Genomic DNA, 25,814 nt, shown 5'->3' on the forward strand with positions numbered 1-25,814 from the left:
TATATTTTTAAAGCAGAGCTGCAGAATCTGCTGACAGACTGAATATGGAATATGAAAGAAAGGAGAGTTGAGGATGACATAAAAGTTTTTGCCCTAAATGAATCGAAGGTTTGAGTTGCCATTTGGTGAGATGGAAGACTTCTGGAAGATAAGTTTTGGGGTGGAGACATGGAAATCAAGAACTGAGTTCTGAACATGTTAAGTTTGAAATACCATTAAGACATCCAAGTGGAGATACTGAGTAGTCACAAGTGGATGAGAGCCTGGAGTTAAGTGGAGAGAGAGATCTGAGCTGAAGACGTATACATGTGGGAATCACAGAGAGCAATTAAAGCCAACAAACTGGATGAAATCCCTAGAGAAGGAGGCTGAGCCCTGGGGCACTCCCAGCATTCACGAGTGGGGAGGGAAGGAGGAACCAGCAAAGGAGACAGAAAGGACCAGTTGGTGAAGCGGAGAACTAAGACTGTGTGCTGGAAGTCAACTGAAGAAAGTGTTTCAAGGAGTGATTAAATTGTGCCAAATTTTAATGATGGATCAAAGAAGATGAACGCAGTCAAAAGGTACAAACTTCCAGTTATAAAATAAGTAAATCGTGGGATGTGATGTACAGCAGGGTGACTGTAAGTTAGGAATACTGTACTGTATATTTGAAAGTTGCCAGGAGAGGACATCTTAAAAGTTCTCATCACAAGAAAAAAACTTCATAACTATGTATGGTAACAGATGTTAACCAGAATTTTGTGGTAATCTTTTAGCAATATATACAAATATCAAATCACTGTTGTACACCTGAAACTAATATAATGTTATCTATCACTTATACTGCAATTAAAAAAAAGAAGGGTGATTGAAAACTGATCACTGGATTAGAAATGTGAAGGTCACTGGTGACCTTAACAAGAGCAGCTCTGGTAAAGTGGTGGAGTGAACACCTGACTGGGCCAGGTTTAAAAGAGAATGGGAGGAGAAGCGTTTGAGAGAGTAAATGTCAAGACTTGAGGAGCTCTGCTGTGAAGAAATGAGATATGAAAAATGAGGTAATAGCTAGAGGGGGATGCAGGACCCAGAAACGGTTTTGATGAAATAGGAGGCACTACACCATGCTTGTATGCTGATGGCAATGATCTGGTAAAAAGGAAAATAGGCTGATGCACAGGGCAGGGAGGAGAAATGCTGAAGCCATGAAGCTGAGCAAAGGAGGGGGGTGGAAGCTGGTGCACAAGTGGAGGAGGGGCTGGAAGAGGGCAAGGATAGTACATCCTCCTTCAAAGGACAGGGAGCAGAGAGTGTGGAACAGACACAGGGGGGTTGGTAGATGGACTGGAGGGAGCAGATGAAAATCTATTGCTTCTATTTCTAACTACTGTTTAGTGCTTTTATCATCCATTTTAAAAGTTATGTTTAGAAGAACTCAAAGTTTATGTAAACTTAGTACACATGGATTCACTAAATAAACAAACACCTGTTTATTACTATTGTTTTTTAATTAAAAATGGAAGAATGACCCCTCAAATTCTAGAAAGGATGCAGTTTCATGTGAAAACTGGCCCACTAACATTTGCATTGATACCCCTATGAATTTAGAAGGTTCCCAAAACGAAGAATCACAAGCCCAAACTCACAAGGAATGCTTCATTGAACTCAAAAGAGCACGGAAATTGCCTCTGAAGCTGATGAACACAGTCCAGCCACTGTAAAAACACTGGGCAACGCTCGTTCAGATCATCCGAGTTCTCCCCATGACCACACCGGTCAGCAAACTTGTGGCCAAAATCCAGCCACTCCATCTCCACGAGGACCTGGAAACCCTGCAGGGAAGCACCCAGGAGAGACCCATTTGTGCTTGTCTATCCAAACTATAACTGTTCTGAGCCTAATGTCACCAACAGTGATCCCTTTTAACACCTTCCCACTAAGCCCACCAGGAGCCCCTAACCCAGCCCCATGGCCAAAGGATGGGACACAGGCTTAGGGCAGTGTCCCGATTCCCTCAACTCCATTCCATAATCATCAAAAGGGTGGTAACTAAGCATTTATCTAAGTCTTCGTTGAGACTATTTATATTTTTAGCCCTTCATTCACTATAAAAAAGTCATACTTTTTTCCCCCTTAATTTCTTATTTTTTAATTTCTATCTTTCATGGTATACTTACAAAGTCATGTTTGTAAAACCTTTCCCCATCCCAGATTTACATATATTTTAGGGTACCTTTATGGTTTTTCTTATATCTTTAACCCAATAGGTGATTATTTCACAATAGGGTTCTTTCTCCACAGAATATTGTGGTGATATACAGACCCATTACCATAATAAGCATGTCAAGATCCTTCTATAGAAGCCCCACTTTCCTGGGGTATGCAAGTAGATACTCTGCAAAGGAAAACATGTCTGTATTCTCAATACCTGGTTATTCACAATCTACCCCCTTTTAAGAGGCACAAGCACTGTGGTACGTACCACAACAATTTAGCTCAAGATAAAGGAGTAATGATTCAAAACTACAGAAATTTCACTTTCACTGGACCTAGCCACCTCAATCAAAACTGATCATAAAACCCTCCAAGGTTTCCCCCACTCATCCTGAAGTGTCAAATCCTACCTCTATGGTTCGGTAATAAGGGTCCAGCAAGAGCTTAGCCAATGCCACAATCTGGGGGGTGCGGTCCCAGCCATCCGAGCAGTGTGCTAGCACTGGTCGTTGATCACGATCCACAGCATGCACTACCAGAAGTGCTGACTTCAGAAGCACAGACAGGTGATGGAGCCATTTTGTACTTTCAAGAGCTGAGAGCCAACTACAAAAAATAAAACAGAAGGGGATAGGAAATGCTGATTTTTATGATATACTGGGTCAAGCCAAATACCAGTCATATTCAAAAGCAATTCCCAAAGACTTTTCCTTCCAAATAAAACACTGCCAAAACAAACAGAAAATCTCTGTGTTTACAAAGCATGTACAAGGATAAGACCCAAGCCCTACCATGCAATAGAGGAGAGCCTTAGAAATAGGACAGTAATTAACAGGGCCACCTTCTGTTCCAAAAATCTTATAGCTAATTTCCCAGAAAGAATTAATATTTAATATTCTTTAGTCCATAATAGGTATATCTACCCAGTATAAGAAAAGTAGCTCTTCCTGGAATCTTCTCCAAAAACAAACAAAAAAAAACAAAAAACACAGCCACTCTGAGATGGGAAAGAGAAAATATTTATATTTAATGATCAGCAACTCTGCCCAGCAAGTTCTCAAAAAAAAAAAAAAAGGTAAAGAAAACTCAAATGTAAGTATGTCTGTAATAAGATACAAGCTAGATGCCACATCCAACAACAGTGCAGACAACATCGCTTACTACCCACACCCCAACACCTACCACTGATCAAGTCTTGAATGTCTATGGATTAAAACTGGATGGGCCCAAACTAATGATTTAGACTCACACAAATTAGTACGCCTGTGGCTACACAGCTGCTGGGCTTAGTACAGACTAGATTCAGCAGGGATCTAAAAACCTTTTGAAAAGCCTTCAGGAAGTATCAAAGCCCAAGAATGGCCCCTTGGGAATAATCACAAGCTGACCACAAATGGTTTTTGAACTGTGTTGACATTTTATTTCTTGTGCCCTGTCATGAATTCTACTCCCCAACCCCCCAAAAAAGCTCCAATTTCTCCAAAATGTGATCAGATTTGTAGTTAAGACCACAGTCTAGTTCTTCAAACTCTGAGTTTGAGGAGAGAATAAATACTTCTGTCAGGGGACTATGAGAAGGCTTTTGCCAAGACTAGCCTATAAAGGCTTATTAAACCTTGGGGAATTTGGAATAGTCCAAAGAGATGGTCTTTCCAGGCAAACAAACACCAGAATGTACTGCATAAGCAGTGGCTTCACATGGATTTGCTTGTTATACCAACCAGACTCTGACTCCTCAGTGGGCAGACACTGTGTCTCAGGCACAGCTATACCCTCCTTGTGCAGTGCCTAGCACACACTGAAGGTTCCTACTTTTTAAACCGTGGATAAAAATTCTGTCTCAAGACCTTCTATGTCCTACTAAATACCTGAGAAACATTTTTTGCTGGTGGATTGATTATTTATTCTCATTCCTCACACAGTCTTGAAAAAAAATAAAAGATGAGGCTTAGGAGAACAAATACTAATTTATCTCCTGGCCCCTGGAGAAACAGTAAATGAGAACCTGGTTCTCTTGAACCTGACTGAATCATTCTTACATACCACTTGGTGTCGTCCGTCCATGCCTAACACAGAAGCTGCACTGCAAAATCTGCCAACGGAGGAGGTGTGCTGAGACTCCAGGCTCCCTTGTCCTATTCTCAAAAGCTGAGGTAGCAACCTAAGCATGCCGTAGCCCTCTACGGCCGCAAACAAGTGTCAGAAGGCTCGCTTATAAGCTGGTCCTGCCTCTGCCATAGTTTCTTTTTATCCACAAGGGAAGCTTCAGTACTGCATTATGATTTGCTGCCAAAGACAGACAAAGCGTTTCCTTCTTCCTTTACAACCTCCCTCCTCCTCCCTGACATTCATTTGGACCAAGCAAGGGCTAATTACATCTTCTTGACTCAGAGTTTAAAAAACAGCTTTTTAAGAAAGAATTTTAACTTATGGAAGATATTAGAGATCAGGTAGTACTGACTCTATCCCTTTTATTTTATAGACAGGAAAAACTGATAACCACAGGAATTAAGCCACTGGCCTAAGTCACACAGTCAATTAGTGGCAGATCTCCTGAATCCTCAACCAGGCTCTTTCTATGCCCTCCCCTTCCTTTAGGGAAGAGTACTACTAGCTAGGTTCTGAATATGTATAGCAGATGCAAGTTGCTAATCCCCAAAGCAGGGCAGCGATCTTATTTCTTCCGTCAGGCTTTTCCCCAAGGACAACTGCTTCACCCTCTGGGCTGATTTTAATCAGCAACTGTGATGAATTTAATCATTTGCTACCAGGAGTTAGTACAAGTGGTTCAGGCAGCCATTTGATTTAATAAATCAAACAATGCTGCAAAATTGATGCAATCATGAGATCTACTGAACAGAACCCAGGGAAACAGCTATGGGACCTAGCACAAACACCAGAACAGAGAAAATTCTGTCTTCTCTGGCACATTTCTGGCTTCCTGAAACAGTAAAACAGGGGCTTTGAAATATTTATCTGTCCATATTTGTTTTACAGAGCATTCCTCCTAATTTATCTTGTATTCAAACAGTTCCCTTGGGGGGAGGAGTGTTATTTCACCTTCCTCACAGCAAATGCCAGCCATTCATTTTTAATAAGCAATAAAAATCACGGTAATGTTCTTAGTAAGTAAGATGGTAGTTTAGAAATTAGAAGCAAATGTAAAAGGAACTGACCTACTGGCAAGTTTAAAGAATTTTTAACCCTTTTCAGAACATAATGAATAAATTTTTACTCTTCACAGTAAAACATTCCAGTTCATAGCAAGTTAAGTGTCACTACAGTATGTCAGAAAACAAAGAATTAAGTTACTCTGAGTCAAAAACATGTGGAAGAAAAGGAAGAGGGCCCAGGAAAAATAAGAAGGCAATGCTTCCATTCTGAGGGCTGAGATCTGTTCTTTGCTGCACATTTTAAACCTTTCAAAGTGCTAGATTTTTCTTCCAGTTCCTCCTTTGTGCTGCATGCTCCTAACACAGGAGTAAGAATAACCATGGACTCTGAAAGTTAAACTGAAATTTACCAAAAAATAGAAAGACACTTTCAAATTCATTTAAAAAAAAAAAAAATCAGTGCAAACTTAAAGCCAAAGCCAAGGTCTTACTTTCCCGGATCTGGCATCTGTGTGCACAGCAATCGCAGAGACTGAAAACTCCTCCGAATTGAATGAATATTTGCCATCCCCATAAAAACAACTTCACAGTTCGGGTAATACTCTGGAGAGAATAACAACAAAGAGAACACAAATATGTTGAATTTAAAGTCCAAATGGCCAAATTTAAAAGGAGCAAACTGGCTATATAACAGACCCACTGTAGCTGCTGACTAATGAAATGCCAATGTTTTGATGCCTATTAGCCCAGTCCTTTATTATGAGAGGAAAACAATGCTTGATTTTTAGCTGTCTTTTCAAAAAGGAAGGTTAGATTTGTGAAGAAGATACTGATATAAAATAGAAGCTGTTATTTTTTTTTAAAAAAGATGTGTATACTTCCATCTTACCCCAGGTTTACTTCTTGGGTCTCTCCTCACTTGCATCTCTGGAATCTCTTTGAAAAGAACCTAGCAGAACCATGCATTTCTGCATTCAAATTTCACCTTGGTACAACTGCTTTTAGATTCCAGCTTAGCTCACAGCTGAAAAAGGAGCTCAGTGCCTCTACCTGCTCCAACAGCACACAACTGGCACCTAACAGGTCCTTGGAGAAAGCCAGCGTTCAAACAGTAGGGGTATTATAGGTCAAGACTGAGGCACTTTGCTAGAGTTTTGTATCTGCTGCTTCAATTTCTACCCCATGTTTTCTAAGTAAAAGTCATGTGAGGAGTTTTCTGTGAGGCTAGTAATGAGCATACCCACTGTCAAACACAAAAAAAAGCTTTTAGAAGGCTGAGAAACTGAGCTGCTAAAGAAGCTTCCAAACATAACAGGCCTTATTATGGGAGAGGATTTACTTTCCTTATCACCTAAAAGTTGGCACAGGGAAGGAAGATTCTTTGGTTTCACTGCACCTCCTCCTCCATTTCTCCCTTAAAAAGAGCATACAGTATTAAGAATCCAAGAAGGAGCTCTGGCTGTCTCAAGACAGGTTGAGGAACATGGCTTTCCATTCACTTCAAATTGAGAACTAAGACCCAGCTGGGCATGGGGTGGACTCACAGGGACAGAGGGTCAGGGACGAAAGCACTGTGCACCTCACCTGGGCATTCACAGCCTCCTCCTTTGGCTCGGTTCGCCACAGCTGCTGCATAGGAGCGTGCATCCAAGATCAAAAGCTTCTGTGGTTGGACAGCTAAACTCTCTGCTCCTGAAGCATTTGACAGAGAAGAATCTAGGGACATCAGGAGCAGGAAGGAAAAACTAAATGAACCTGTCTCTCCCAGAATTGCCACAAAGTAAGAACCACAGGCACTTATTACAGTACTCAAAAAACTCGATTAAGTGAAATCCACCTAACCAAAACTACATTAATACAATAGGACTTCTCTCTCTAGTTTGTTTTCTATTTTGCCTACAATCTCCTATACCGCATTTCTACATCTATAGTCCTAGAATGACTACAACATAATCCTGGTGTTTTCCCCCATGGTCTGGAGACACTGTAGGTCCCCTATCACATATATAATTCCATCTTGTCATGATGGCAAGAAAGACAACAAACACTCTAGTCCACTTAAACCAAGTCTGAAACAGAGGGTCTTCTGGTTTTTGCCAAGATCCATGACTCCTCGCACAATCGCATCAACTGATGCTTCACTCTCTCTCTCCTATGAAACAAATTCTGTGTCTTACAAGAAGAAGGCCATTTCAAGAAAAGGTTCTCAGATGCTATAAAAACTGCTGCCAGAGGCCCAGGGAGCACCTTACCAAACTCCACATCAGAAAGGTCTCCTGCATTGGGGAAGTCTCGGGGACTGTTCCTAGTTGACAGCTTGCTGCCACTGGATCGGGAGTCGGAGGCACAAGCTTTGGCTACTGACTGCACCAGGTGCTCATCATCAGCATTTCGCCAGCCCCACCAGCTGACCTCCGGCTGTCCACAGCGGGCAATGACAGCTCCATTGCTCTGGTGCCTGTGCGGGGAACAAGACAACAACTGTACCCATCCCAGTGGCCCCATTCAGATGCTCTGTGCTCATACAAAAAGTGAGATAGTAGATTTTAAATGCCTTAATGAACAGCTTGACTGCAAGTAAGTGATGGGTTAGCTTCAAGTCCTCTCAGGGCAGAAGTCTTATACAGGAACAAGAATAACAAAACCCTGGGACTTCCTTGGCGGTCCAGTGGTTGAGACTCCACACTTCCACTACAGGGGACACGGATTTGATCCCTGGTCAGGGAACTAAGATCCCACATACCGTGCAGTGCAGACAAAAAATAAATAAGTAATAATTAGGGATTTCCCTGGTGGTCCAGCGGTTAAGACTCCGTGCTCCCAATGCAGGGGGCCCGGGATTGATCCCTGGTCAGGGAACTAGATCCCACATGCCGCAACTAAAAGAGCCTGCATGCCACAAACAAGACCTGGCACAGCCAAATAAATACATATTTAAAATAATAATATTAATAATAATAATTAAAAATAAAAAATAACAAAACCTATCTGCATCTTTCTTGATTATCAAACCATTTTAGAGACCTCTGTAGAATAACCAACAAAATGATAAAAGAAAATATGTCAGAGAAAAATATTCATAAAGAAAATACTTGAATATTTATTTTTTGAAAATCAGTTTAAAAACTACAAATATCACACTTAATAATGAAGGATTAATCTCTCCTTTTTAATACTACACCTGAATATCCTAGCATAATAGATGCTGACAAACATTTGTTTCCTCACTGACTTCTGAGGGCCCACTGTAGCAACTGTACACTTAGGGCTGGCTTGTACACTTAGGGCTGTACACTTAGGGCTGGCTTTTCAAAACAAGATCCCACACGTGGGACTGATATACTTACCTGGCCCATAGTGGACTGCTTTACAAAACCTCCTGACATTTCATGAATCACAACTGCTCTTACTATAGGCAGATAGCTCAATGAGCCAGCCACCCTCTGTAAACTATTAGAAGGAAATGAATAGAATAAACATCAATAAGCCATACTCTGATAAGATCCTTTATCAAGAAATAAGACCAGGGCTTCACTGGTGGCGCAGTGGTTTTGAGAGTCCGCCTGCCAATGCAGGGGACGTGGGTTCGTGCCCCGGTCCGGGAAGATCCCACATGCATGGAGCAGCTAGGCCCGTGAGCCATGGTCGCTGAACCCGCACGTCCGGAGCCTGTGCTCCGCAATAGGAGAGGCCACAACAGTGAGAGGCCCGCGTACCGCAAACAAAAAAAAAAAAAAAGAAAGAAATAAGACCAGAAATCATACTCATAGTCTATCTTAAGATGCTCTAAAAACCCAAGCTTTTCTTCATTAGGAATTTTAGTTAGGCAATTTTAGCAACTAAAAAGTTATAAAGGTAATATTATTTGGCGATGAAAAGGAATCAAGTTCTAATACATGTTACAACACGGATGAACCTTGAGTATGTTATTGCTCTTATGTGAAAGAAGTCAGTTATGAAAGACCACATACTATGATTCCATTTATATAGTGTCCAGAATAGGTAAATCTATAGAGACAGAATGTAGATTTACTGATAACCCAGAACTAAGGAGCTTGGGGAGAGAATGGGGAGTCACTACTAATGGGTCTGGGGTTTCTTTTTGGGGTGGTGAGAATGTACTAAAATAATTGTAGTGATAGTTGCAAATATACTAAAAAAAAAAAATCACTGAGCTATACACATTAAAAGAATGAATTGTATGTGACATCTCAATAAAGCTGTTTTTAGAAGTTACAGAGGTAATCAGTTCACTTTAAAAATAAATGAGTAGAAAAGCTAGTAAGCAAAAAATTTTAATGTCTCCCAATTCTATATCCTAGAGAGAAATGTCAATGTCTTTTACTCCCATTAAAGTTGTTTCTAAACACATATTCATACACACATATAACACATGTAGGGCACAGATGGATTTTTTAAAAACAGACTATTGAATCTATTTATCTTGTTCAAGGAATGTGAGAAAGATTTTTGTTTTCAATCCTAAAACTCCTAAGCAATAAATTAAATTTGGCAATAATCAAATTCCACTGGAACCATCAGTTTGCTTGTAGTTTTTAAATCCTCCCTCATTAGGAGACAAATAATGGAAAGTACTTGTGTATTGCCAACACATTCAATTGGGTCACCTGCTGAATGGAGCCAAACTATAAATAAAACCTCACTGATTCTTAAAATGCCTCCCAGCATATTATAATAGGTGCTGAGTAACCAATGAGCTGATTGACAGCAAACCCTTTACAGGATAGGCTGGCAGGGCCTTTCCTGCACATCCTTTTCTTCTGAAATCTTTCCCAGCAATGCTCGAGACGAACAGTAGATGGCACTCGTCAGCCTGGGTCTTGGGTTTTAAGGGCCACATTATTATTTTTTTGGCCGCACCACGCGGCATGCAGGATCTTACTTCCCCCACCAGGGATCGAACCTGTGTCCCCTGCAGTGGAAGCAGGAGTCCTACCTAACCACTGGACCGCCAGGAAATTCCCTAAGGGCCATAGTATTATAATAGCTAGATTGCAACTGAACTGCTGCAATAAGCAGTGAAGTTTTCTGCAGTCTTCTAAATGCTTTAGATTGCATGAAAGAACAAAAACACTACAGCTAAAAATCACTAAAGAGCATTTCCATCATTTTACAAATAGAACAAGGAAAAATAAAAATTAAGATGTCCAATGTATGAGTCCCCTACTAAACACTAAATGCTTCAGTTTTATATAGAAAGATACAAATGTTTAAACTATCCTTAAGTTAGTATTAATCAACTCCCTAAATAACTAGAAGTTTCTAACAATCACTCAATGCACAAAGGGGAAGAGCTGTGAATTACACTACAGATGGGTGCCCTTCGCACCATCTTTCTGTGTTAAAGCAATCTCTGTCTTCAATAATAAATCCAATTAAGCACTCTCTCATCACCATAGGAGAAAGCACTAAATCAGGTGCTGGTTCAGCATGGTGCTGTCAAGTAACTGCTGCTAGCAACCTAAGGAGTCATTACTGCAATTTACAGACAACTACATTCAGTAAACACACGATGGATTCAGAAGCATCCTGCCACCTGAGCTAGGGAAGCTTATGCCCTCTGGAATAAACTTTGGAAGGGGAAAGAAGCTTCCCATGTTTACTCTAAGTTTTTCTTCAGCCTACACTTTTAGGCCTCTCTACCAACAGGGAGAATTCACCAAAAGACCCTTACTTTGAGAATGAGAATCCTTTCCCCTTATGCTCAAAGTCAGCAAACCTCACAAATGCCAGGGCTGCTGATCTAACACAGCTGCTGTCCGCAGAGCAGCAGCTAGCTGCTTTCCCTATTTGAGCTGGGCCGATCACTGATAAGACTCATTAATCCTTTCAGCTTTCACTGCTCTCTCTAATTCCTGTGTCATCCTTACCATTTGAGTGATAAGTAAATTTGGTGACCTACTTTTCTAGGAGTGTCTGAAAACAACGGTGATGAAAACTGAGGCTGAAAACTTAATGGGTTCCACTGGGACAGAAGCAAATACGTACTTTTCCATCTCTCCCTCTTCAGGGTGGGCATCAGAATCTGCCTTCCATGGGCTAAACAAGCTGGTTACCTCAGTGGGAATTCCACAATGAAATAAACCCCTTCTTACAACCTCAGTATTTCAATGGACTGCCTCCTGGCATGAGTTTCTAACTAAACCTCACTGGTTTGGCCCGAATTCAAGGAGAGTCCATAATGTCTGCAAACTGGAAAAATGAAATGGAGAATGTGATATTACAAGGACATCTGAAACTGTTCCAAAATAAGAGGGAATGACTTCTTAAAAATTTAACATGATTCTGTGAGAACTGAGCTAGCTATTCACTGAATTATAAAAGCAGCCCTCAGGAATACAACCTACTCCAGACATTGCTTAGGAAGCCCAGTGCTTCATTCAGCTGTTGCAGCATACCTGTGAAGTAAGAACATCATTCCCATTTTACTAATTGGGAACGGGCTGAGGTCAGTTAGGGGACTTACTCAAGGTGCCACAGCAAGGCGAGTCAGAGAGAAGACCTGAATTCTAAAACCTGTGCTCGTCACCACACCACCACCCCCTCCTAGGACCTGCCTCCCTTGACTCTCCCGCCTTTGATCTCTGATAGCATCTATCCAGCCAAGCCCTAGCCTTCTTCTCTAAATGCTCCCTCTCAAAGCAGACCTCTTCCATCTGTCAAAGTTTCAACCACAAAGACAATCACAAATGACTCAAATCTACACTCCCAATTCGTACTTTCTAGGATTCATCTCTCTCAATCCAAAGGCCAACATCTGAAGCTAAATGCAATGAGCACATTATCTTCCCAAAGAATGTCAGAAGGATCTTAAAATAGCAAGTCCAGCCACTTTTCTATTAAAATTTTTTCAGTGTCAACTGAATCATCAGGTAGTGTTCCAGATGAATTACTGGTATATGAATGGACGAGCAGCTTCAGCAATAAGGAAGTACAGAATAACCTGGAAAGTTCCCTGAACCACCCCCCACCCCCACCCCCAGGTTAGCAGCAACAGAAGCAGCAGACCACATGCAGTGGGCAGTAGCACCAGACCAGGCTGGGTCTGGCCAGGCTTACTTACCTGTAGACAACGGCGGGGATGCGCTTCCAGGACCTGAAGCTTGCGACACTTTCTAGTTCTTTGTCAGTGATCCAAGCAGGCACTATGAGCTCTTGTGGATAGCTACCACACAGCCTAACAGGGAAGGTGAGGAAGAGGGAGAAGGGAAGACGACAGAAAGGGAGGGGAGAAGAGGGAGAGAAATGAGTGAGCCAGCAGAAGGATGTTGATCAAGCTACCCCAGAGCCAGTTAAAAGGCAATGAGGAGCATTACCTGAGTCTTGGCCTGCTCAGCAGAATGGGTTGCCTTAAGTGTTTACTTATGTATATGTCAAATGATACTATCTTGGATTGTTCCACTTGATGCTGCCTTTTGGAAATCTGGCGATCTTAACTATCAATGTAAAAAGGGGAGGTGAGAGGCAGTTACTCCATTGTAACTGTTGTAACCAATATGTGGGTCATTTCTAACTACACAAATGCCCAGTCCAACTGCAGAGGTGGAAGTCTGTGTTACCTCTACCAGACCCTCAGTTTTTCAGGGAAACATGAGAAGAAGGGCCAGAGCCCACAATTTCAAGTTTCCAGAGACCTCATAGGATTACTAACATATTCTTTGATGTGAACCAAACAGGGTGTCCTAATTATAGGTAACAGGTGCAGCCATGGGTATATAGATAGAGCACTATGGGTCAGCCCCATCTGCATACATAATCGTAGCTCCATTAAGCCAAGTTAGTAATGTGAATATGCTATTAATCATAATTTCTATAAAACATACTTCAGAATAAACTACACTCAAGGGGAAAAAAAGCTGTTTTTCTCTTTTTTAAATTTAACTTTTATTTTATATTACAGTTGATTTATCATGTTGCATAAGAAAAGCTGTTTTCATTAGGGAAAATACTAGTAGGCACATACTAGTCCAGCTGGTGCCCTAGAAAGCATTATCTCTGATAGGTTTTTTACTTACAAGACATGTCTCTCTCTGGGAAACCCAATATTCCTTCTCAATAGCGAAGGCAATAAGACATTTAATCCAAATCCAAAAATATACAAACTGCTCCTCGTCCTCCACTACCATCATGGCCTACCTACTCTATGCATTAGGGGAAGAGGCAGAAAAATACAAACTGCTTAGGAATTGAGGGATCTGATCATTCTGCACTATATCTCTCTCCCTTATTCTCAATTTCCAGATTAAGTATCAGGAATTCAAAAGCCTAACCAGGAGAAAGGAGAGTGACCAAAAGTAGCTCCACAAACTTCCTAATACCTATCTACAAACTCCTAAAAATAACCTAGGACACAGATTATAAATTAACACTCTAACTATAAGTCTTGTTCCTTTTATCTTCTTCAAACTTAAGAGTAAATTTGGCTCTTATTCTTCCTTTGTAGTACGAAGAACTTTTCAATGTCCTGAAGGCTGGTTCTGAAGTGGAAATAGTGGACTCAAAGAAGTTAATTTTTAAAATCCATATTAAAAAGAGATTTCTGAAAACCACTAGCTTTTGAACTCAAAAATTTTTTCTCAACAAGCTTAGCTTAATTCAGGTTTTGTTTTACTTCACCCAATATTCTGGATCACTATATTCCTTGTTCTCTAAGGATTACATTACCTAGTAGTCAGCTCTTCAGCAAGTATGAACTTCTCACTTGTAGATAAGTAGTTTCCAGTATAGGAAAGGTGGGTTACATGTGAGCAAAGCCTGTGGCAGCCTCAGGCTCCCTGAGGACCCACCTCCTTGCTCCACCTCAATTCTCTAATTTGACCTGTCACTGAGAACAGGCAAAGTATGATACGTCTGTAGCTCCTGATTCTTCACACCACCTCCTTGGCCAAGGTCCATGTTAAGAGCTGTACGTAGTAATTAGCCGTTGTTTTTCCAACAAAAAATGAAATGCTCCGGTGGCTACCCACAAACAGTCCAGGAAAATACCTATCATAATTTGAGGCAGCTGGAAGGACAACAGAGTGATTAAGGCCTCCAATTGCTGCAGGGAAACTTAAGAGGAGAAGGATATGTTAATTTTAAAATTCTGGACAATTTTCTTTTGTTTTATAGAAATTTGGATCACCAAAATCACAGTAGTTAACTGCCCTCCCCTACCAAAGTTCTTATACCTTTTAGGGAAATAGGTAATGGGAAATATGTAATAATGGTTACATTAATATTTAATGGTTAAGCGATCATAGCTGTGACATTAGTTTTAGAACAACAAATTAGAGAATAATACGGTAGCCTATTTCATAGGATCTGGAGTAAAATTACAGTAAAAACCAACTCGTAAGCGTTTTATCACTGCTTCTGAGATCACTAATCTTATCTCTAATGTGATGTCAAGCAGTGATGAGAACAATAGAAACTCCCTGTCTACAGGTAAGCACAATATTATCTAGACATGCATGTGCCAGAAAGAATAGGAGGGGATAGAAAGGAAGGTTCCAGGATCCTACTATAAGTAAGGATCTCTTTCCACTCCAGTGATAGCAATGGGAACAGAAGGCTCAAGAAGTACGCTGAAGATGAGGCATTTAGATTTAATAAATAAAACTCCATTTCAAAGAAAAAGTCTAAATTCAAATGTCCTGCCACATGAGAATTGGGGTTTCTTGCAAAGGCAGTGGCCATGAAACAGTCCACAGGGATCAAATACAACTCACTTGTACTTCTCATTGATGTTGGAAATCCTCCAGGCGTTGTTCATATCAAAACCCATCCGCTCCACTTCGTTTTTAAACCTTGATGTTACGTGCTCCCCTAGGAACCACAGACAGATAGAAGAAAGGACGAAATGAATATGATTTTCCACAACAGGTGGAATGAAAGCATTGCTACCCTGCTCAGTTATTTTTAAAAAGGTATTGTATAAATAACATATTTAAAAAAATCTCCTGCCAGGATAAGACTATAAGAAGAAATGAGGAAATTAATTTTGATTTTAATTAAGAATTAGTATTATCTCTTCAATTAAAAATAAACTAAAAAACAAAAAAAGAATATTATCTAATCACTACTATCAAATTTGAGAGTAGTATCACTGGGCTCATTTTACAGAGGACAAAACTGAGACTGAGGTGATTATTATGGCAGGTCTGTCTCATCTCAAAACCCATGTTCTTATCCCTATACTGGCTACTTTCCCATTTCCACACTGAGACTGATGTATACATAAGAAATAAAATCAACAATTTCATCAAGAGTAGTAGTATAGACCTATAACTCCTCATGAGAAACACTTTGGGCCAGATTTCAGAACCCGAATTTTCTGGATTTTAAGGTGTGCATGTATAATAATACTGGGTTAATGCTATCAACAGCATTAACCAAACACTAACATCCTTACAGTGAAATGCATGGATAATTCACACTAAATGGGATAAATAAAGCAACAAATAGTTCAGATCAAGTCAAACTACCAAATAAAATAAAAATCTTTTGATTTTCAGAACCTTACAGATTACAGAATTGCAGTTAAAAGATCATGGACTTTTAACTGCCAGTACCGAGGAATCTCAAGAAACACCACACTAGTAACTACAGTGCTGAGCATTTGTAAGAACATCCACCCAAACAAGTATAACCTGCCTACATTTGCCCTAATGAATTTGGCTGCTTCTTCAAGACAGCGAGCAACAAAGGCAGAAATGAACCAAACATAAAAGTCATTAAATCTGAAATAACTTCCTTCCTTGAAAACAGTCCTAGAGCAGTAATTTTATAAAAAACAAATAAACAACAACAACAAAACAAACCATTAAGCAGTACCTCTAACATATAGTATTATAGGTTGTAAAATAAATACTGGTGGGGGCTGGGAGAAACTACAGTAACAAAAGCATAAAACAGCCAGCACTGGTGATCAAAGCTTTGCTCTCCCTGGGAGAAGAGCTTCAGAATACGAAATAGCAATTACTTGAATGAAGGACAAGTCTATAAAACTACTTCCCATTTAAACTGCTTTTCTTGAGCTTAAACTAAGTTATTATATGTTTCCTGAAGGAGAGCTATAAAAAGGTGAGGTTCAGAGATGCAGGAAGAAATAATCAACTGAATCTATCCCATTTTGGAAAAGTTTTAAAAGCAATATAATCTTCCAAATAGGAAAAAGCTATCTGAATTGGAGTGTTGTCTACAAATTGCAAGGAATGGTGACCATCAATAATTCTACACAGGGAATCTTTCACTTTTAATCCCAATATAAAAGCTGTAAGAACTATGGCAACTTCCAAGTTCATTAATTAATGACAAGATTTTCCCCAACCTAGGATACAGCTCTAAGTCTTTGCAAAAGGTAAAGGTATTTTAATTAATGGTCATTTACATTAGTACCTCTATCTTAAACACATACTCTAAATAGAATCTTCTATAACTTTAAAATAATCACTGGCAAAATAACAACAAGAACCTCCTCCTCCTCCTTCCCCCCACTCCTCTCCCACCTCCTTCTCTTCCACCTCCTTCCCCTCCTCCTCAGGCAGTTTTCTACATAGAACAATTGCCCAAGAAAGGGCTTAGAATTACCATCCCCGGCATGAAATTCTGAGCTACACACAAAGAAATATACACTGAGTACTGAGCACAGAAAATCTGTTGTTTCAAGTTCCTTGAGAAGAGTTTTAGTTATCTTTGTATCCTCTAAAGCAGTGACTTCATCAACTTCAACTTTGAAACTGACCATCACAACCCACAATAAGAATGTTTTGCATCACAACTCAATACGACATATTTATTTTTTAAAAGTTTCACAAAATACCCACCCTTACTATGTGTGTGATACATTGATATTTTCTATCCTGAATTTTCATTTCATATTTCATTTCTTAAAACTTTGATTTCATGACCTACTGGTGGATCACAACCTAGTTTGAAAACCACTGCTTGAAAATAAAATTTAGCAGCAGACCTTACATACATGAGTAATTCAACTGGCTTTTGATAAATTGTGTTAGAAGTTCACTTGTGTTCATTCTGCCAGAAAAGTGCATGCCAAGCACATATATTGCTGGATTTCCCTTAAGAACTCCCCTCTCAGAATTCTCGTGTCTCCACTGATTCAACATTAGATATGCTGTAATACCCCAATTTATTTGTTTAGCTTTGTATTTCCATTTCAACCCTTCCTGTGTGCCTCCCGCATCCCCAAATGAGGATCTGTCCCTTTTTAACATTTTGTATTTCTTATACTACAAACAGTCTAGCAATTCTTATTTTAATGGGAATGAAAAAATTTTAAAGCAGTAAATCCCTCTATCATAACCACAGTGTCAACCAGCAGTTTAAAAAAACTTCCCCGCAAAAGCCTAGCTTCCCGGTAATTCTGAGTATTCAAGCCTACAATTATACACAACTTAAAGGCCTGGGATAGAAGGGCCAGGCCCTTACTGTAAGGAAGAACAGTATCAGAGTCAGAGAAGGTGAGAACTAGCCCTCCCAGATTTTCAAATACAGAGGGAAGAATCCTTCTTTTCTATGAACAAAGGTCCCAGTACAGTCGTCTAGACGTACACTTACTGGACTGCATTTAAACTCAGAAAATGGACTCTGCTGACAAGGGCTTTTACTTTATACGAAACAGGCAGCTGCACAACAGTATATGACCCAGAGTCATGCTATTCATAGTTAATCAAAATGTGCTTAATGGGTATATCATAGAAGAGAGGTCAGAGATGTGGGTCTGATGCTACTAAAATAGCAACTGAATTGCCCAGTCATCTGTCAGAACTCCAGATTAATGCTGAAGTACAGAACAGTCACCAAGAAGGCAGCTAAAATGAGAAGGATGTTGAGTATATGGGAGAGAAGCTTTAAGCTTTAGTCCATTCTTTTTTTTTTTTAAATTTTCTCCTGTTAATTTTTTTTTTTTTTTTTTTTTGCGTTATGCGGGCCTCTCACTGTTGTGGCCTCTCCCATTGCGGAGCACAGGCTCCGGACGCGCAGGCTCAGCGGCCATGGCTCACGGGCCTAGCCGCTCCGCGGCACGTGGGATCCTCCCGGACCAGGGCACGAACCCATGTCCCCTGCATCGGCAGGCGGACTCTCAACCACTGCGCCACCAGGGAAGCCCTGTTAATTTTTTTTTATTTTTTATTTTTGGCTGCATTGGGTCTTTGGTGCTGTGTGCAGGCTTTCTCTAGTTGTGGCGAGCGGGAGCTACTCTTTGTTGAGGTGCGCGGTCTTCTCATTGCAGTGGCTTCTCTATTTGCAGAGCATGGGCTCTAGGCACACGGGCTTCAGCAGTTGTGGCGCGCGGGCTCTAGAGCGCAGGCTCAGTAGTTGTGATGCACAGGTTGAGTTGCTCTGCGGCATGTGGGATCTTCCCAGACCAGGGCTTGAACCTGTGTCCCCTGCATTGGCAGGCAGATTCTTAACCACTGTAGCACCAGGGAAGTCCAGGCCATTCTTATTTAGAGTTTGAAAGGGGCTAAGAGCAGAGTCAAGAGTTTTACAATGAACTCCAACAGCAATGTGGTGACTTCCTCCAAAGCAGATTAAGACTTAGAGCTGTGGCCACAGTATGGCTGGCTTAACTATGACAGGTTCAACAGTCAGAAACTACGATTTATATGAATACAGGGTAATGATGTAATTTTCCCATTTCCCCCCTCTCTGACACATTCTACTCTTAACAGGCTAGGCAGAGAAGAATCCATAAAAGGTTTTATTAACTTCTGAAAGACTAAACTAACTTCCACCCTTCAGAGTCTATGCTTGTGGTCTCATGTGTTGGGACAGATTACAGAATGGCATGACTCTGAAATATCTCAAGTGCTGTCTCACATAAAGATGACTTATAAGAATGTGGTTGTCTGGTCTGCTCGTAATTGGTAAGTAATGCTGTAGCCACCACCAACACTCAATGACATTGGGTGGAGACGAAAGAACTAGGTTGACTGGCTTTAAAAATGCCACCACAGGGGCTTCCCTGGTGGCGCAGTGGTTGAGAGTCCGGCTGCCGATGCAGGGAACACAGGTTCGTGTCCCGGTCCGGGAAGATCCCACATGCCACGGAGCGGCTGGGCCCATGAGCCATGGCCGCTGAGCCTGTGCACCCGGAGCCTGTGCTCCGCAACGGGAGAGGCCACAACAGTGATAGGCCCGCGTATCACAAAAAAAAAAAAAAAAAATGCCACCACAGTATTTTTTAAAAGCAGGTTTTCCTCTGTACTCCACAGTGAAAATATATAAAAGGAAAAAGCCATACATATATACACACACTCAAACCAAGTCACTGAAGTACAGTAAGATTGCATGTGAGTTGTAGCAGGTTGACTTCAGTGTGGAATGTATATATTGAAAAGAAAATACAACCTTTACTCATAGAGTAAGTTCCAATCAGTTACAATGGCACCGTCTTGTATAATCATAATTTCCAAAATGTATTCACAAGCATGGCACACAGGAGGCACTCAAACATTTACTGAATTGAACTCTCCAGCATTAACAGATTTGATCTTCAGAATATCCAGATCAGCTTGGGCAGGAAGAAAAAAAAGGTCTCACTTTGAAGAACAAAAGAAACTAAAGTACAGAGAGGATAAATGGCTTGCCCAGTATTATTTTTAAAATTAAATGGTAGAGTACAGGTTTGAATTCAGGTTTTCTAGTTCATAAATCAGTATTCTAACCCCCAAATGCCTCCATCCATCACAAACCCATGAAAAGACAGGAAATTGGATGTCCTGGTGGCCAACGAATACCAAATATCTTCAAGAAGGGAAAGACCTGGGGACCAAAGTCATCTCAGCTCAGGACAAAGTCATCTATAATTAATAGACAGGAGTGAAGTTTTGATCTGACGCATCTTAGGAATATTCTAACAGTTGACTCAAATCCTAAAGAAACTAAATTATCAAGGGAATAAGGAATCATCTAAAGATGAGGAATTTTCAGTCTGTGGTTGTGAGAGAAACAGGTTAGGAGAAATTCAAGCCTTGTTAACTAAACACTGGCAACCCAAAACTGGGGAATGCCTTTTGGAGTTAAGAGCCTTAAACAAATCAAAGTTCTTATATAACATAATACAGCAAGATACACTCAATAACTTCATTATCCTAGGAGATGGTAGAGATTAAAAATCTAATAAATAAGATATAATGGCTAAAAACTTAGCAAATACACATGTAAGATTTGTGCATTTCATTGCATGTAAATGTTACTTTTTTAAAAACTAAAAAAACTTGAAAAGAGCCATAAACAAAAAAAATTAAAATACAATGGCATTTCATATAAAGAAGGAAAAAGAAAGATGCAATGGATAAGAGAGTGAAGTGAGAGACCGCTAAGGCACATTCTCGTCACCTTCCAAGGTTGGTGTGGGTGACTCTTGTGAACAACTTTGGGTTCCACTGGCTGACCAGCCTTGTGGGAAGCTTGGATTCCTGGAGCTTTCCCTGAGGCTCCACAAGGGCAGGTGCCTCTGTTTTTCATCTCTGTATCCACAGCACCCCATACAGTCAGCTCCCAATAGGTGAGTACTGGGTTCAAGTCCTGGCTCTGTCACTGCCTAGCAGTGGGACTTGGCAACAGGCTTTACTCTGAGACTCCGTTTCTTTGGCTCCCAAAACAGAAACACCAGCCTATCCTGCCTGTTTGACAAGGTCATGAGGGTCAAACAAAAGTACATATTAAAGCATCTTTAAAAATATGTCTGTGTTTGCTATAATTTAATTAAATATATGAACCAAAAGCTTTAACCACTGAATGAGCCAGGAAACAAAGGGATCCAAGCATTGCTAGATTAGCCTCCAATGTTTAAAACAACCCAGGGCAGAATTGTTAATATTGAAGGTTCAGGACTGAAAATTGAGGTTTAAAGGAAAAAGTCTCTAGAGTAAACTTTATTGGAAGGAAGCTCACAACGTTTCACTGCTTAGGAATTCAAGACGTTGCTTCCAAGCTGGACACATTAAAGATTCGGTGCTGGACCAGCAAAGTTCTATTTACGGCAACGTACAATTTATAGAAAACTACACACAGAGAAACAGCATGAACTCGGTCAACGCCATTTTTGAGGGAGAAAGACAGTGAGTGTGACAAAGATTTCATGAGGAGTCAGGAAGCCTGGGTTCCAGTATAGGCCCAACTTCTTTATTTGCCCTGAGAAAAGTCACCTGGCCTCTCTGGACCTCTGTTTCATCATCTGTGAGATGAAAGAGGTGACAAAAGGTAATCTATGACTTGAAATTCAAAGACAGCAAAAAGCCATTTTGTAATCCATTATTCTGTGGCCTAAGTTCACACTTCTGTACCTTTGTTCATGCTACTTGCTCTAAGTTCTTTTCCCCAGTCTGTTATCAATGAACTCTTATTCAACCTTCAAAGCCTACTCAAAAGCCACTTCAAACGTGAAGTCTTCGCAAATATGTATATAACGCTCGTGGCTCCCTTCCACTGGGCTTCCCTAACACCCATACCCTAGGTGTTTTTAGTCAGGCCCAGTAAATTGTGATGCCAAGTCCAGTGTTCTTTCTTTCCCCCTGAAAGGCAGGAAACATCTTCCGTTGAGCTTAGAAGAATGATGGGCAAATGCTACGTGCTCCATAAAAAGTACACTGATTAAATACACGAATGCTAAGGAGTCCCATTTCATGTTACGGATATCTCAAGCAGTATTTCAATGAAATCACCATCTGAACGTTTTAGAAAGGCCTACCTGGCCTGCACAGGTCTCCATGTTGCTCTTTTTCACTGGCGTAGACCTCCATGCACCAAGCATGGTATGCAAATGAGAAGAGATCTTCTATTTTAGCAGGTGGTCGGACTGCATTGTTCAGTCTTTTCAGCCACTCTTGACACTGCTCAAAGGTTGAGAACTGACACCTTTGTAAAGCCAAACAAGTACAAATGTAATCAGAAGACAGCTGACAATGAAACCTAAGGGTAGCCACCATTTCAAGAGTGCCTACTCACAGTGAAATGATAACTACAGTCAAAAAAGCACTAGAGGGCTTCCCTGGTGGCGCAGTGGTTGAGATTCCGCCTGCCGATGCAGGGGACACGAGTTCGTGCCCCGGTCCGGGAGGATCCCACATGCCGCGGAGCGGCTAGGCCCGTGAGCCATGGCCGCTGAGCCTGTGCGTCCGGAGTCTGTGCTCCGCAACGGGAGAGGCCACAACAGTGAGAGGCCTGTGTACCGCAAAAAAAAAAAAAAAAAAAAAAAAAACCACTAAGGTGGTCTAATGTTTATGATTTATAATAACAAAACATGTCCAACAAATTTTAGCCAATGGTGCAAAATGTCAAGAAGAAGAAAGCTGGACATGTGGAAAACCTATTTTTTTTAGACTAATAAAATCTCTTCTGAGATTGACAATTATTAAAGTAAAATGACAGTCATTCTCTTCCAGGAATGGGGTTTTATTCCACTTCTTCCACCAAAGCTTTATGGTTGTCCTTCTCAAAGAACATGTTTAAAGAAGTTCTTTTTGTTTTGTTATGACATTATTATAGCAAGCTCAAAAATGGTTCACAGTACTTTTAGCCAATTAGGGAATAATTTCAAAATTTATCTGTTTAGCAATTAGAATAAATCAGCAACTTTAGATCGAAAATAAGATACATTACACTGAAATTTTCAGATGTTACCATGTAGAGAAAAAACCAATTCTATTATCAAGTGCAATTTTCAGTATATATAACTAGGAGGTTAAAATAATTAGTGTAAAAAATACTTTATCTTTTTAAATGCAGTATCTAAAATTGAGTAATTAATAAGCAACCTTTTAAAACTGTGAGTTATAACCAGTATCTATCAAAAGCAAGCCAAATCTCAATGGCTAAAAAGCAACTTAAATATTTACCTTAAAACCAAGGAGGAATCAACTATACTCCAACAAAAATTTTAAAAAAAACAAAAACAAGGAGGTCACTTAAATCTCTCTCTTGTCCCAATCAGTGTGGCTCATCAATATGTCCACACACAATGTTTACTGGCACTCCAGAATAGGTCAAAGAAATAAAGCAAAAACTTGGGGAATTAAAAACTGGTAGAGCTACTAAATTTAAAATGCATTTTAGGCATCACTTTTCAACCATTATAGTAAAGACTAGATCAGATAAAGCCAACACTGGAGAAACGTGATGAGAAGCAGGACACTTCCAGTGTCTTAAAGTGCCTCCCAGACTGTTGATTAGTTGCAAGGGAGAAAATATAGAAATTACACAGAAAGCAGGTGACTCCTTGACAAGAGTGATCACAACTAACATCACCAGCAAGGGACAGATGGACACCGTTTGCCTCCAGCTGTAATACAATCTCCTGAAAAGGACACAACCTCATACATATAGTATTCCAGCTGAGAACGCACAACCTCAATTTAATCACAAGGAAACACCAGACACAAAATAAGAAACTTTCTATTACAATAGAAGATTTTTTCTTCAAAACGTTAATATCATAAAAGATAAAGAAAGGTGGTAGAAAACATTTCAGATTAAAGAAAGCTACAGAATCACGGCAACTAAATGTAATAAGTGACCTTGTCTGGATCCTGTTCTGAATGAGGTAGGGGAATGCTATAAAGGGCATTATTAGGTCAACTGACAAAACTGGAACATGGAGAGTAGATTGGATAAAAAGTATTATGAGTGCAAAACTGTGAAGTGACAATGATACTGTGGGTTATGTAAGAAAATACCCCTATTTTTAAGAAAGCACACTTAAGTATTTCAGGGCAAAGAGCCATGATTATGTAACTTACTTTCAAATCGTTCAGAACAAGAATTTCACAGTAGCGCATGCGCGCGCGCGCGCGCGCGCGCACACACACACACACACACACACACACACACACACACGCCCCCTGCAAACGATAAAGCATAGGGTAAAATGTTAACAATACTAGTGCTCTTTACTATTTTTATGTTTGCACCTCCAAATAAAAAACACCTTTCCAATAGCAAAGTAGGCTAAAGATAACATATTTCAGGGACTAACTACTCCGAAAATACTCCTAACTAGGCTGACCCTCAAAAGCTGTTTTTCTGTTATCAAATCATGAATCCATCCTTTAAGAAGTATTTTCCACACTAAACAATAGCATAAACTCATCACATACCTGATAATTTTGCAGTCTTTGCAAGTCAAATGAAGCTGAAATATATCTCGGCATTCAACACTTTCTATAAGCTGTAATGGAACCTGCAATTAAAAAAAGATGAAGTTCCCTTAGTCAAAAAGGTATTGACCCTGCAGTTCTTCAGTGTGTCCAACAAGAGTGATTAGAAAGTTCTGCAGGAAAAAGAAGCACAGAACTGCATATCCATCTAAATCAATAGCACTCAAGTGATTTCCTGGGTGATTTAGGGTTTCCCTTTCTCAATCTCTAATCAGTGCCCTCAAGTCATGTCATAGCACAAAGCTAACTAATAAAGAGGAGGCACCACATCTGGAAGAACAGGGAAATACGCCATCTTTCTGGCAACAAACTTTCAAACTCATCTCTCAAAGTACTACTTTACAAGGTTAGAGCTTGCTATGATTTGTGATGACACAGAAGCTAAAGGGAACCAGAAGTTATCCTGTCTTGTTGACAGAAAAGAGCTGCAGATCAAGAGGCTAGTGGGACTACACTTGTCACTTGTCCCAAATGACAAGGTGGGCTTGTGGCTTTGTGTCAGCAAAGGAGAATCTTGAAAAATACTGGAGGTCTGAACTGCCTGCAGGTTGCACAAAAAAGACAAGAGAGTAGATAGAGCTGCGGGTCAGGCTCTCTGCTCAGTAGACTAGGTAACGAGGAGAAGGGAGCAGGTCTCACAGTGGCCTAATTATCTAGGTCTAATTTGCTGCAAAAGACAAGCTGAGGGGACTTCCCTGGTGGCACAGTGGTTAAGAATCCGCCTGCCAATGCAGGGGACACAGGTTCAAGCCCTGGTCCAGGAAGATCCCACATGCCACAGAGCAACCAAGCCCATGCACCACAACTACTGAGCCTGCACCCTAGAGCCCATGAGCCACAACTACTGAACCAGCGTGCCACAACTACTGAAGCTCGTGTGCCTAGAGCCCGTGCTCTGCAACAAGAGAAGTCACCACAACGAGAAGCCCACGCACTGCAATGAAGAGTAGCCCCCGCTCTCCACGACTTGAGAAAAGAAAGCCCACGTGCAGTGACGAAGACCCAAAGCAGCCAAAAAAAAAAAAAGACAAGCTGAGGAGCCCTGTTTGCCAAGTGGGGCTCAAGGTATGAGTAAGCTGGGATGGTTCTTTCCCTGCCAATCTGGTCAGCAGACTACTGAACACATACTTATTAAGGATAAGTATGACAGTGGAGAGGGATCAAAGAAGGCAGGCAGACAGGAGGGAAAGCATCTGAACAGGGTGACAAATCCTTAAGCGGTTGTTAGAATCCTCCCTCTGTCCCTCATCTTATCCTGGTTCAACCCCTGGCTTCAAAAAACAATTTCCAAAACTTCTAAAGAGAGCCTGGTAAAAATAAT

General features: G+C 40.6%; 1 protein-coding gene across 13 annotated transcripts in view; it reads right to left on the reverse strand.

The window, feature by feature from the left end:
• Window positions 1-25,814, reverse strand: part of MTMR3 (myotubularin related protein 3) — a 137,050-nt gene that overhangs the window by 11,412 nt on the left and 99,824 nt on the right. For all 13 annotated transcript variants that reach the window (XM_060121717.1, XM_060121716.1, XM_060121713.1 and 10 more), the window contains 9 exons: window positions 24,434-24,516; window positions 22,030-22,196; window positions 15,038-15,134; window positions 12,391-12,504; window positions 7,559-7,764; window positions 6,891-7,022; window positions 5,798-5,909; window positions 2,604-2,799; window positions 1,626-1,811 (listed from right to left, as the gene is read on the reverse strand). In XM_060121717.1, coding sequence (XP_059977700.1) covers window positions 1,626-1,811; window positions 2,604-2,799; window positions 5,798-5,909; window positions 6,891-7,022; window positions 7,559-7,764; window positions 12,391-12,504; window positions 15,038-15,134; window positions 22,030-22,196; window positions 24,434-24,516 — 1,293 coding nt within the window. The remainder of the gene's footprint in view (window positions 1-1,625; window positions 1,812-2,603; window positions 2,800-5,797; window positions 5,910-6,890; window positions 7,023-7,558; window positions 7,765-12,390; window positions 12,505-15,037; window positions 15,135-22,029; window positions 22,197-24,433; window positions 24,517-25,814) is intronic.

The sequence above is a fragment of the Lagenorhynchus albirostris genome, chromosome 14, assembly GCF_949774975.1.
Source record: "Lagenorhynchus albirostris chromosome 14, mLagAlb1.1, whole genome shotgun sequence".
Lineage (NCBI taxonomy): Eukaryota > Metazoa > Chordata > Mammalia > Artiodactyla > Delphinidae > Lagenorhynchus > Lagenorhynchus albirostris.